Raw genomic sequence first — 14,612 nt, 5'->3', positions numbered from 1 at the left:
GCTGCGCAAACCCTTTGTGGATCCCGCCCTAAGACTTATTATCTCAACCAAAAGATTTCTACAACCGACAAGGTCCAGATGTACAATGATGACTCCACCACCCTTTCCAACCAGCGTGCCATCAGACCAGACTAACCCAGGAAGAACGCTTACAAGAAATCCTTTATTCCATCAGCTGTGACCATTCTCAATAAGAGCCTGTTTAAATAGGCCCCTTGGAACTCGCCTGCCCACACACACACACACACACACACACACACACACACACACACACACACACACACACACAAGCACACAAGCACGCATACACACAAACAAACACACACACACACGCATACTTTTGTTTGTTTTTTAACCCTTTCCCCTAGGCCCCCTCCTTTTTTTTCTGGGGCAGTAAACCTCCACACGCACGTACACACATATTTTAGTGTACATTTGTTTATTTATTGCTAAGTACTGCTGTGCATTATGTTTCGTTGTGAAGGTTACGACGGCTCTGCATGTCAGTGGAGGAACAATCATTTCATTGCTGCCACTTGGTCACTTTAAGATTTTGTCTTAATGTATAATGTCTGTGTATTGTTGTGTATTGTATGGTGTGTGTGGTCTCATGCCAGTGCCAAATGTGGCCTGAGCTCTTGAGACACAGAACACATTGGAAAGCTGTGTCTCCTCATTATATAGACCGTCTTTGAGACAATAGCTGTCTTTGCACCACAGGAACTTTCCCCTGGAATTGGGACGTGTTCAAGAATGTGCTCAAGTGCGTTTGCACCACGGAAGTTCTGTGAGATCATTTGACCCCAAAATACCCTGCCCTGGGGGTAGGACTTTAAAAGACTCTGCTCTGGGAGTAGGACTTTACTGAAGGCGCTGAACATTCTGAATTAACCGAGTACTAAGTACTTTAATTGCAACCAACATTTCCAAAAAATCTGAAAATGTGAATGTGTAATGCTGTTATAAACTGATATATCAAGTGATCTATGCACAAACGCAATTCTTCTTTCCCACAAATCTCTTAGTTCCAGCCAGGAATGTTTGCAGGTCAAGTATTTAAAGATCATTATTGGCTATTACTAGACAACATGGTCAAATCATTGTTTTCCAGCAAATCTCTTCGTTACGATTAGATTGTATGAACTAAGCAGGTGAAATGTTGGCAGTTCAAGCATTTAAAGATCGCTGTTCCCTACTGACAGAGAAGATTGCACTACAGCCCTGCAACGTGTACTGCTGTTATAAACTGATACATCTAGTGATCTATGCACAAAAGTGATTATTTCTTCCAGCAAATATCTTAGTTACAATTAGATTATATAAACTAAGCAGGTGAAATGTTCGTGAAATGTAACCCTGACAGTGTTAGTGCCTTGCTCTACCCATTGAACTAGACAGGGAATGGAACCCCTACCCCTGGCAGTGTTAGTGCTTGGCTTTACCCATTGAACTACACAGGGAATGGAACCCCTAACCCTGACAGTGTTAGTGCCTTGCTCTACCCATTGAACTAGACAGGGAATGGAACCCCTACCCCTGGCAGTGTTAGTGCTTGGCTTTACCCATTGAACTACACAGGGAATGGAACCCCTAACCCTGACAGTGTTAGTGCCTTGCTCTACCCATTGAACTAGACAGGGAATGGAACCCCTACCCCTGGCAGTGTTAGTGCTTGGCTTTACCCATTGAACTACACAGGGAATGGAACCCCTAACCCTAGCAGTGTTAGAGCCATGTTCTATTGAGCTTCATAGGGAACAGAACTCGTTCCAGTGTTGGTGTCTTGCTCAGACCAAACTGGACTAGATGTCTTCAGGGTTAGTCTAGTCCAGTCTGGTCTGGTTCACCTACCATCAGTCCAGGTCTTAACAGCTGCCGCTTGACACACAATTCCTGCACGTTGCATCATTTCAACTGGGTCTGTCTTGCTCTCACTCACTCTCTCTCTCACTCAGCTTGTCAACTTATTTTTTTCTTTTTTGTATTATGTTTTTTTTTTTTTAGGTTTTTATTGGTTTTTACTACCGGGCAGTCCGGTAGAGAGAGAGAGAGAGGAAGAATGGGAGATAGACGGGGGAAGACATTCAGCAAAGGTCGCCGGTTGCGGGAGTCGAACCCGGGACGGCCGTGTTGCGACGCAGCGCAGTACGTGGTGCGCCACTCGGGCACCCCAGCTTATCAATTTATAATGAGGCCAGATAGAAAGAACATTGCATAACACCACACCACACACAACGATGTAGGGATCTAAGGAATGTTTCTGACAGAGAGAGAACTGTGTGGTTGTGTGTGTGTGTGTGTGTGTGTGTGTGTGTGTGTGTGTGTGTGTGTGTGTGTGTGTGTGCGGCCGTGCGCGTGTGTGTGCGCGCTTATGCACGCACGCCCACTCCACATTGTATGCGACATTGGCCAGGAACATAACTGCAAGCATATTTCCTATTCTGAATGGTTGTCATGCATACAGGGGCCATGTATGAGAGAGTAGTGGCGCTGTATATTTCTTTAAATTTAAAGTGTTAATCCTCAAGATCCTAATTCTTGTTTGTTTTGGCGACATCTATTGGTGATAAGTGGTTATTTCTGTTGTGATTTTGCACTGTATAGGGAGGTGTAATTCATCATTGGGAAAATGGATTATCGGCTATTGTAACAATTCTGCCGCATGAACATTGGCAAGCTTTCCATTTTTGCACAAAATGAGTTCCCTTCTACCACTAACATGATTGTTTAAGCATTTTTGGTTGAAACAAAGATAAAAAAAAAATAACTACAATTACCACTAGGCAGCCTGTTGTTCAGTACGCAGCCACTATTGGTCTGTTAGGCTGTCGCCTTTTCCCCGTCATGGGTCATAGTACCAAGCTAGCTAGCTAACGTTAACGTTACCCCGCTAAATGCTATTACGTAGCATTATGTCTACTGTCGTGAACCATTTTAAATGTGGGCATGTAGAGGAGTTTCGGAAACGAGTAAAATGTGCAGGTCCTCTTCTCAGACCTGTGGGGCAAAGCACTGCACGCATCATGCCGGCTAGCAAGCTAGCTAGCTACACGCCACGGCATGTTGATACGATAGTGATGCACAGTCACGAAAGGGGCTACCACGATAGGGGTGGGAATCGCCAGAGACCTCACGATACGATACTATCGCGATACTTGCGTCACGATACGATAGTATCGTGATACTAAATATATCGCGATACGCTGAGTATTGCGATATTAATATTGCGATATTGATTTTTATTTGTTTTGATCGAATTTAATTTAATTACCTTTTTTCAACTGCAAAGTAAAACTTTGTCAACATGTTTTATCTAATAAAATAAAGTTCAGTCTGTTCATCTCACTTCAATAATTTTTATTGCAGAACATGGTATTTTCTCAAGCAGACAGATGTAAACACTCAGGGCTGTCCCCGACTAAGGATTTGGATGGTCAACTATGATAGGCAAAAATGTGCAGTTAGTCGACTATTGGTCGACTAATAAAAAAATTAAAATAAAAAAGTATAATATATTAAAAAAATATATAATAATAATTATTGTAATCATTCCATTTGGGCTGTGGGGGTGCTTAATGTCTGAAGGAGTCGACTGAAGGCTCTTGTCCCCTGCAAAAGCATGCAATTGGTCCACTGATGGATACATCTTGATATTTGTCTAGTCTGTGTGTTCATTAGATAGGTGAAATCCTCTTTCAGTGCCTCTGTGCCTGTTTTCGTAGGCAGTTAGCCTCTGGTATGCGTGCCATTAGCGTTAGCCACGCTTCTAGGACTCTTTTCTTTTGGAAAGAATGATAAAAAAATATATATATATATTTTTATTATTATTATATATTTTTTTTTATTCGACTAAGAGGTTGGCAGTTGACTACGGCTCCTTTCGACCGATTAGTCGACTGATCGACTAATAGGGGTCAGCCCTAAAACACTGTAATCTGTGTTGCATGTACCTGACAAACTGAACTGTTTGTATTACAGTCATATTCCAACTTAACTGAATGCACATGTGTGTGTGTGTGGACTACTGTACTATTACAGGTATTGAAATGAACAATGCAACTCCCTTATACAAAAAAGAAATAAAAATTTATTTTTAAAAATGTTTATGAATAATTAAATATCGATAATTGGCGTCCCTGTATCGATACAGTATCGCCACGCAAAGTATCGCAATACTACTACGTATCGATTTCCCCCCCACCCCTAACGATAGCTAACTAACATTAACGTTACAAGCTCAAACACCTTATAACTACTACTACTGTCATGTCCATAAGTTCCCTGGCAGAATACTTTGTTTGTGAGGACAAAGGTATACAAAGAGGAGAGAACCATTTTAAATCGGGGCATGTTAGGAGTTTCGGGAATGCCGACTAGCAAGCTAGCTAGCTACTAACGTTATAATCTATACACAATATGTACAACGACACAATGATTTACATGAGTATTTACAGTGATTTAATATGCAGCAAAATAACGTTATACGATTTTAATTATAAATACAAATATCGTAACGTGGTTGTGGCTTTTACAAATAGTGGTTAGCTTTAGAGATAAATGGCTATGATCATGGAGCACTAGTGTTGGGTGAAACAGATACTTGCCACAGATTCAGGGTCAGTTATTTTCCCATTGTACGAATTGATAAGCTTATGGAATGTAAGGGAAATCTGATCCTAGGTCTGTGACTGACTACAGGCAGGAGGCAGGCTACGCTGTGGTGACGTCAGTCAGCACCGCCAAAATAGCAGTCTAGTTTCCCAGCGAACGAAAAGATAAACGTTGTTATTTTGCTACCTTTACGATTAATTGCGAATATTTTCATGTTGAGCTATAGATTGTGGATAAATACGCACAGAAAGGTACACCATGCCAACGTTAATGCTTTATTTATCTAAAACGAGCCGATTTAGAAATGGTCAATGGGGAAATACATTGCATTCCACAGAGAGTGGAACAGGAAAAAACTAAAATGACGTAACCACTACACCTCCCTATTGTCTTGCTTTTTATCTTGAAAATTCATGCCAATGATTGAGTTAGTTATTCTATTCATTTCAAACCAACCACTGTTGCTTTTGGTGATGTAAAACACATCACTTTCTGTGTGCCAGATGGAATGTCCTACCAGACACCACTCTTTAAGAGCCAAGAACAACAAATGTAAAAGCATTAATGAACTGGTTATTGGTAGAATCACTATTTTGTTATATCAATTAGCGATAGAGAGTGAACATAGACATTTATCTATATGGAAATGTTCAAGATTATTACCGGTACTTTAATAAAAAATTGTTACATGCAGCAGTATTTAAAAAAGTTAAAGAATATACAATTTTCTATGAAATAGCACCATGACAATTAAAAAATAAGAGAAAAAAACAAATGTCATATCACATTGTAACTTGTACTGGAAAATGAAATACCATTAAGTCGATAAAACTATTGAAATATATTGTTATATGATCACCCATCCCCAATACCAGTAGATCATGTAGAGCATAGGTGTCAAACTCATGGCCCGCAGGCCAAATGTGGCCCGCCACGTCATTTGATGTGGCCCCCCAAGAGCTCTGGTAAAAAAAAAATTATAATTTTTTTTAAACATTAATCTTGGGTTAAAAAATAGCGGCGTTAAAATAATTGTGGGTTAATGCCTTAATAAAGCTTTAACTTTGACAGCCTTAGTTATTACACATTCTTACACATACATGTATGTTGAACATCTGAGGTATTGATGAACAAAGGGAAAAAGCCAAAAGCACTTACTCCTCAGACATTCTTTGACAATTTTACAGCCCAAAATACAAAAAAGATCCAGGCGGAATAGGTAACAAAGGGTTGAAGAAATATTGTCTGAACTGTCAGATGCAAACTGGCTGTGTGACATAACCGAGCATCTCGCTCAATTGAATAAGAAGCTGTAGGGACGCAAACAAGTCCCACCCAAAACTTGACCAATATAGTTGTGAACTGAGACAACCCTTATTTTGTTATTTTTGAGTACAGTTACAGTTGTGTGTTCATGCAGACACATAATAGCAATTTCATTACGAATTGAAAATGGTGGACCCTGATGTAAACAAGTCGAAAGTCTTTCTCTGGTCTGCATCCCCTTAACAATTGTGTATTGAGCTGTACTGTACTGTACCCATTCTGCAATCTGTTAATTAAACTATCTTCCATTAGTTGGATGTATGGCCTCTGCAAGGTTGTGTGCAGCCATTTGTTTTTGTAACATCTGCTACATCTGTCCCACGTGTTCTTTGCAGCTCAGTTGTTAGTTCTGCCCCTCTTGACTGTGACAAAAAGGTTTTGAACAAACTTAATGTCATAGCTTGTATTTGATGATCTTCTTCTTTGTTATTTACTTGAATGGTTTGATCATTGATTAATGGAGTAATATGGGGTTCTGATCAACAAAAATTATTTGTTAAAATAACATAAGCTAACATATATTTTTACATCTATGCAAATGCATATGCAATATGTATAACTTGAATAAGTAATAAATACAGAAACAACATGTTTGACAATATGTAAATGAGTAGCTACATTTATTTTACATTACATTAACATTTATACGGTCTTTGGCCCTTTGAGGGCAACCATAATGCTGATGTGGCCCTCTGTGAAAATGAGTTTGACACCCCTGATGTAGAGAATGCAGCAATGGGGGGATATACCCCTTTGTTTAACAACAAACTGTGATATCATTCCTATGATACTAGACACTTTTCTCACACTTTTGTAGTCATTACTGAATTATCTGTGTGACGACTTGGCAGAATGTTATTTTTTATGCTGACCCCTGAGACCTTTTCAACATATGAAAGACCATGGACATTTATTTTCCATGTAAACCAAAAAGACCTCGTTATAGTGTATATCAGTAATATAGTGTATATCAATAATATAGTAATATAGTGGCTCATATTCTGGATAAAACATGTTTCTCATGATGTTTTCCCCTCTATATCCTTGTCTGTGTTTCTATCTATCTATCTATCTATCTATCTATCTATCTATCTATCTATCTATCTATCTATCTATCTGTCTATCTGTCTATCTGTCTATCTGTCTGTATGTCTGTCTGTCTGTCTGTCTGTCTGTCTGTGTCTGTCCATCTGTCTAGGTGTATCTCTATCTTTTTTGTGGAATTCCAAGGTCATTTTGGAGGAGACTACTCGGGAACAGCCTGGATCCACAGCATGGTCGACTGCACCACCATGCTCTGTGGTAAGAACACAGATTCATAGTAGCAGTAGCAATAGTAGCAGTATTGGTAGAGGTGGCAGTAGTCCTTTTCTCTCTCTCTCTCTCTCTCTCTCTCTCTCTCTCTCTCTCTCTCTCTCTCTCTCTCTCTCTCTCTCTCTTCCTCCTCTTCCCTCCCTCCCGCTCCCTCTATCTTCCTTCTCTATCTGCTCTCTCCAGTTTCATACATATACATCCTCTCTGCCTCCTCTACCCCTCCTTCTGTCTGTCTAACTACCTCTCTCTCTTTCTATCTCTCTCACGCCATATATCTCTCTCTCTCTCTCACACCATATCTCTCTTCCTCTTCCCTCCCTCCCCTCCCTCTATCTTCCTTCTCTATCTGGTCTCTCCAGTTTCATACATATCATTTACATATCCATCCTCTCTGCCCCCTCTACCTCTCCTTCTGTCTGTCTAACTACCTCTCTCTTTCTCTGTCTATCTCTCACACCATATCTCTCTCACACCATATCTCCCTCTCTCTCTCTCGTCAATTCGTCAATTACTGACAGGGATGTCGTTGGTCATTCATCAACACTGACGTCCAGTTAAATCAACACTTTTTACACTTTCTTTTTTTATACAGTTTTCTGCTGTATGTGACGTTTCTTAAGCTTTTCAAGTCAGGAACCCAAATTACCCTTTTTTCTCTCGTTGTGGGACTCAAGCTCATTGGAACATATCACAAAGATATTACTACTGTTGGCATATGGGGGACCCACCTGAAAAAGGACCCATCCTTTAAGAAAGTAGGTACTAAAGGGGAACCTCGGGTGTGTTCCTTTAAGAAAGTAGGTACTAAAGGGGAACCCATCCTTTAAGAAAGTAGGTACTAAAGGGGAACCCATCATTTAAGAAAGTAGGTACTAAAGGGGAACCCATCCTTCTCTCTCTCTCTCTCTCTCTCTCTCTCTCTCTCTCTCTCTCTCTCTCTCTCTCTCTCTCGGAGGTGTGAGTCAGTTTAATGATGGTGTTGTAACTCTCTGTCTCTCATTAACACTGTGGTAACATTCTACTGTAAGTTACTGTAACCTGCAGATATCTTGCTAGGTGCTAGTTTCTCATTAGTTGTGTTTTCACCGCTGTTGTTCCATTTTGCGTGTGTGTGTGTGTGTGTGTGTGTGCGCGCGTGCGTGTGTGTGTCTCTCCTCTAGCACCGCTGGGCAGTCTGATTGGTAACCGGTGGTCGTGTCGCGTAGCAGTGATGATGGGAGGAGTCCTCTCCTCCACAGGACTCATCCTCAGCTCCTTCGCTCCCAGTCTAGAATATCTCTACTTCACTCTGGGCATACTCACAGGTACACACAGGCATCTCACTAGACACATATCACTGTCAGTAGCGGGTCCTTAGCTACTTCACCCCCTTTTTTTTCCTCCTTTTTTTTTTGCTCACACCTGCGCCATGTTTTATGATAATGACTACTACTAGCTTCTCTCTCCATTAGGGTTTGATTTTATTTTATTTGACATTTAAAAAAAAAATACAAGATTCCAGAAAACATGATGCTACAGAGAAAAGTCAAGACTTATTTCCATTGTGGTCCTTGTAGTGCGGTGGCTTAGCACCAGATTTGAGAAGGATGTGGACGCGCCGGACAAAAGCACCACATTTTCCCACGTGTTCCTCATCATCATAGCTTTTATTTTGGGGTAGGGGCCACATCATCATGATGGATTTCAAGATGGCCGCCATGTAAAATCAAGGTTCTGCCCATTAATAAATATCTTGGTCCATAGCGCGCTCAATATTTGAGCGAACACAAAGGTATTGGTATCCCTGTAAACTAGAGAAGCTAAGCTTTCCATTGGTATCATGTTCATTAAGCCCAACTGTTGGGAAGGGGGTTTTAATAGGCAATGATTCAAAATTATGTAAAATCTTCGCCTAGAAAAAACTGCCATGCTCATCTTCCAAAAGGTCCCTTGGCTGTTCACATGAATATATCAGAGTGAACATTGGTTTTATAGGTACCCACAAGCCTCTTCTTTCCAGACATACCCACTTTGTCCAACTTGCATGCTATTTGGAGCAATAATCAAGCAGGTTTGTGCATGTGGTACAAATGTGTCGAACATTCTAACAACTGCCAAAAGTTTGAATGTTGGGTTAGGGTTTGTTGTTAGAATGTTGAACATAGAAGATCAATTTTGGTGTCAAACTATACATTTTCTGGGTCAATAAATGTGTTAATGCTATGAAGAATGTCACCAGATGAATATTTGTACCATTCTAACAACATATTTACATAATTTTTTACTTGTTTAACAGTCAGACATGCATGAATCGAATAGACATTTTATTAGGATCACTCGTTACATTTATTATTAGTATCATAACTCTCATAACTCTGGGTACCGTTCACATTTGAACCGATACGGTACCGGTACCTGTGAATCGATACCGGTACCCAACGGTACCATTTTTCTGTACTTTAGTCTCTAAAAATGTAATCTACCTACCTCAGTCGTAAAAAAAAAATCCAAACTTCAAATAACTACACTTTCGACCGTTTTCGGCTTGCCATTGCCCCGACTGCTTTGTTGTTGAATCAAGTCAAATCCTAGGCAAGCGTATTGTAGAGGAGCCAATAGGTTATTGTATTATATGAATGTTTATGTTTATTTTTATAACCTTACATTGAAACGGCATTAGGAATATTGATTGGATTTAGATAAAGTCATTGAACCGTATTATTTGTCATAGAACCTTCTAGAACATTTGTGATGTCACAGTATGATGTCATAGTCAAACATTCTAGAACATTTGTGATGTCACAGTATGATGTCATAATGGAACATTCTAGAGCATTCGTGATGTCACAGTATGATGTCATAATCAAACATTCTAGAACATTTGTGTATCTATATATTCAACAAATTCTTTTTGGACGACGGTGACATGAGGGGTAGTGGGAAGAAGAAGAAGTCTTCAGTGGAGAAAGAGTCAGAGTCAGTGAAGGGATTGATCGGCGACGGCGACATGAAGGGGAGTGACAACAAGTGGTGGGAATCGTTGAGCCTTGACGAGTATAACTTGGTCTTGGCGAGAGCTCAAAAGGAGCTGCAAGCAAGGAGAGACAGCGATAGGGGTGAGAATAGCCAGGGCAAAGGGAAGGAGTCGGGTTGTGACAGAATGGAGTATAGTGGGGAGGAGAGTGAGAAAGAAGGGTGGGGAAGAAGAGGAGGGTAAGTGAGGGAAAGTGGAGTAAGAGGAAGAAACAGGCGGGGAGGAACGACAGCGATGGGGGCGAGAATAGCAAGGGTAAGGGGTCGGGTGGTGACGATATGGAGAGTAGGGGGGAGGAGAGTGGGGGAGAAGGGTGGACGAAGGAGGAGAAGAAGAGGGAGGTAAGTGAGGGGAAGGGGAGCAAGAGGAAGAAAGTGAGGGACGATAGCTCAAGTGGGTCAGAAGGCGAGGGTGGAGGAAATGATGTTGCAGAAGTGATTCATATAGTGGTTAGGCTTGAGGGGGAGAGGGGAGTGAGGAAAGTAGGTAGGCTCGACTTGCCCAAACTCATTGACGAGCAATTTGGTGAGGTAAAGTACGCGAGAGTTTTGTGGGATGGGAATCTGGCCGTAGGGTGTGGTAGTGAGGAGCAGGTGGAGAGGGCTAGGAAGATGAGGAGCATTGGTGGGGTGGGTATAAGTAAGGTAGCGAGAGTAGGGGAGAAGAGGGAGGGGGGATGTAAGGGGGTGATAGCTGGGGTACCGGTCGAGGATAGCGTAGAGCAGCTGGTGGAAGAGTTAAAGGGGGACGGGCGTAATGGCATAGTTAAGAGTGCAGAAAGGATGAAGAGGGGAGCAGATAGGATAGTGACGGTAGTGATTAAGTTTGAGGGTGGGGTTGTTCCTAGTGAGGTGTTTGTAGGGCGTAGGATGTTTAGGGTTAGGGAATTTGTTCAGAGTCCTCTTAGGTGTTATAGGTGCCAGGAGTTTGGCCATATAGCTATTACGTGTAGGAAGGGGCAGAGGTGTGCTAGGTGTGGCGGGGAACATGACTATGGGGAGTGTGGAGAGGGAGTGAAGCTGAAGTGTTGTAGTTGTGGTGGGGAGCATAGTGTAGCATTTAGGGGGTGTGAGGTGATGAAGAGGGAGGTCGCGGTTCAGAGAGTGAGAAGGGAGGGTAAGTTATCGTATGCTGAGGCGGCTAGCAGGGTAGGACAGGGAAGTCAAGATAGGGTGCAGGGGGTTGGAGAAGGGCACTTGGCAGAGAGGGTAGAGCAGGAGGATAGAGAGAGGGTAAGGGAGGAGAAATTTGGTATTGTGGCCTTCGTGGCAGGGGTAGTTAATCGTATGGCATAGGCTAAGGGTAGAACAGATAGGGTAAAGATGATTGTTAGGATAGCGGTTCAACATTTGGGAATGGAAGGTCTGAAATTGGAGGAGGTGGTCAGGGAATTGGATGAGGGGGTTGTGAGGGACCAAGCAGTCCAGGATAAGATTGCAGGGGGCAAGGAGGGTCTCGCAGAGGGGGGCTCAGACAGGAAGTAGCAGCATTAGCTGCACTCAAATGGACAATGTAGGGGATGACGGATTCCAGTAGACTGCGGGAAAAGAAGAAGAAGAAGAGCTCATCAAAAGAACTGCGGAGGGCAGTAATACGCCACGATGCGTCTACACTGCCGGAAATTCAAAAGAAGAAGAAGAAGAGCTCATTGTGCATCTTGAAACAGTGCTGAGCAGTACTGAACAGATAGACTAAACAACATAGATTGAAGCCTGCATTTCTAAACCAGGGTGCCTTGCCTACCATTTTGCTGTTTATTTACGGCTTTCAGGTGAGGAGGAATTTTCATGTGTCGAGTCGGCTGTGATTTTGGAGACTCGGAAAAGTTTTCTTACCTTGTAGTAGTGACGTGAATATTTAGGAAAATAGCTTTAGGATCACTTCTGTAAAGAGAGACTGCTGTGGAAGAGAAATAAACCATTTGGATATCTTTGTTTTACACCGGAGCGGCTGTGGACCTTATTTTTCTTTATCAACGAACGTACTACTCACGAGTAAGCAACTTTAACCAGTAGAGTGGAACATCGGCCCTGATACGTATATTGTGCGTGTGAACGTTGACATGAAAAGAAAAAAGGTTGCGTTTCGGTAAGTACTTTTAAAAGTAAAGAATTCGGTACCCATCCCTACTAAGCAATGACGTTATAGTTTAAAGCTAAACTATACGTTTTTCTCTCTTGTTAGAAGAGGGATAACTTCTTCAGTTAGATTTGATTTGATCTTTATTTATCTCGAACATTTTCAACCATAAACACATATTTGTAATAACAAAAACTAAATAAAAATGAAATAAAATACAAATACATTTAAATATATCTTCCTATGGAGGGAATAATCAACATAGCTCAAGACAAATGGTTTTGTTCGAGAAGGGACAGAAAGAAGCAAAATCATATTAATATGTAATAAGTTATCTATCAATACATAGTTAACTAACGGAATAGATAGTTAACTAATCAAAGTATCAGAATGTTTATAAAAATTCCTGCGGCCTGCAGGCCATCCTCTCCTCAGTCACGACTCACGAGAGCACTCGCAAATTATGCTGCATGCATGCATATCATTGTCAAACGGTGCACGTCTCGAGTCGTGCCATTGTCGGTCGCTTGGTTGACAGTGGCACGCACGAGACCACTGCACAAGACCTGCGAAAATATCTGAATGTTTCATAAAAATTCCCGCGGTGGCCATACTCTCAGTGCACGTCTCATGACAGCTGTCGGTGGCTATACCGGTCATCAACACCGTAATGACCAAACGACCAGGATATTCTTCATAGCATTAACACATTTATTGACCCAGAAAATTTGTAGTTTGACATAGGGGTGGACGGTATAAACGGTATACGGTATGAATTTGCGCTACGGTATGGATTTTGACTATACCTTGTAACCGGTAGAGCAGCTCTAAAATAGCAATGACGTCATGTAACCACAGCCAGGGCGCGACTATTTCACTCGTATTTGCCCCTAAAAATAGATAGAATTAGTCATAATAGATGTGCGAACTGGAAAAAGTTATTTAGGAGCACAGAGGCTTCACGCGCAATTGTCATTTCATAATACACAGAAGCAAACTAGCTCTTCCACCCTGCGTTTGAAGGCTGTCTGACAACTTCTCTCGCAAGTCGTGCAGTTTCTATGTGTAATGTAAACTCTGCGACGAGTCCAATGGTTTAACATGCTTTGCATCCTCGCCATTCTGGAATGCCCACGTCGCGCTAAAACCTTATGTAATGTTAACTGTCGATGTACTAGCCTCAGCAAGCTAAGGTTAGCTGGCTCCACTATAGCAGCCTGTCGATGTACTAGCCTCAGCAAGCTAACGTTAGCTGGCTCCACTAGCAGTCTGTCGATGTACTAGCCTCAGCAAGCTAACGTTAGCTCCACTCTAGCAGCCTCCTCCCTCCCTCTCTCTCTCTCTCTCTCTCTCTCTCTCTGCTAACAATCCTGATTCGATTCTTGAACCTATTTAATTAAAAAGGAAGATATTGATGACGTGGCCCCTACCCCAAAATGAAAGCTATGGTGATGGAGACACGTGGAAAAAATGTTGTGCTTTTGTCCGGCGCGTCCAAATTTTTTTGCTAAGCCACCGCACTATTGGTCTCAGACAGACAAGCAATACAAAACATGACTACAAATAACAATTTGACAAACTACATAGACATGTACATTTTAAGTGCTGTACAAACGTAGCCACAGACAACAGACAACTAGAAAAGTATCGCAATACCCAGCTGTTAAAAACGGTCCAATACTCCATTCTATTAGTATTGATACTTTTAGAATAATAGCGTAGTGGGCGTGTCAGTTGAACACACCAAGTTATTTTCCACATTGTCTGTTCGTGATTCTGCCTAAAGCCAGGACTCGACAGTGTTTCACTCCATTAGCGACTGAAATAGATGTGTGTGAAAAATGATTGTGGTATCGCTATAGAACTGGTACCGTGACAACACTACTCCCCCATTCCCGTCTCATCATAATAATGCCTGCACTTTCCCTCTCTTGCTCTCTTTACCATCTCTCTCCTCCGCCTCCCTCCCCAGGGCTAGGCTTTGCTCTCTGCTACACTCCAGCCATAGCCATTGTGGGCCAGTATTTCAGGCGGAGGAAGGCGCTGGCGTACGGCGTCGCCATGTCGGGCAGCGGGATCGGCACCTTCGTGCTGGCGCCCGCTGTGCAGCTGCTGATAGACCGCTACTCCTGGAGCGGCGCCCTGCTGGTACTGGGCGGTTTCGTGGCCAATCTGTGCGTCTGTGGCGCCCTGCTTCGGCCAATCACGCTGAGGGAAGAAGCGGAGGGGGAGGGGCATCTCGGTGAGTAGAGAGGAGAGAAGGTTAAAG

General features: G+C 42.2%; 1 protein-coding gene across 1 annotated transcript in view; it reads left to right on the top strand.

The window, feature by feature from the left end:
* Positions 1 to 14,612, top strand: part of LOC311235343 (monocarboxylate transporter 12-B-like) — a 44,955-nt gene that overhangs the window by 14,892 nt on the left and 15,451 nt on the right. Inside the window, exons 2-4 of the mRNA XM_084322776.1 lie at positions 7,136 to 7,239; positions 8,412 to 8,555; positions 14,316 to 14,585. Of these exons, the coding sequence (XP_084178902.1) occupies positions 7,136 to 7,239; positions 8,412 to 8,555; positions 14,316 to 14,585 (518 nt within the window). The remainder of the gene's footprint in view (positions 1 to 7,135; positions 7,240 to 8,411; positions 8,556 to 14,315; positions 14,586 to 14,612) is intronic.

Source organism: Notolepis coatsorum (assembly GCF_963971535.1).
Source record: "Notolepis coatsorum genome assembly, chromosome: 10".
Taxonomy (NCBI): Eukaryota; Metazoa; Chordata; class Actinopteri; order Aulopiformes; family Paralepididae; genus Notolepis; species Notolepis coatsorum.
This window is presented reverse-complemented; position numbering and strand designations above follow the sequence as displayed.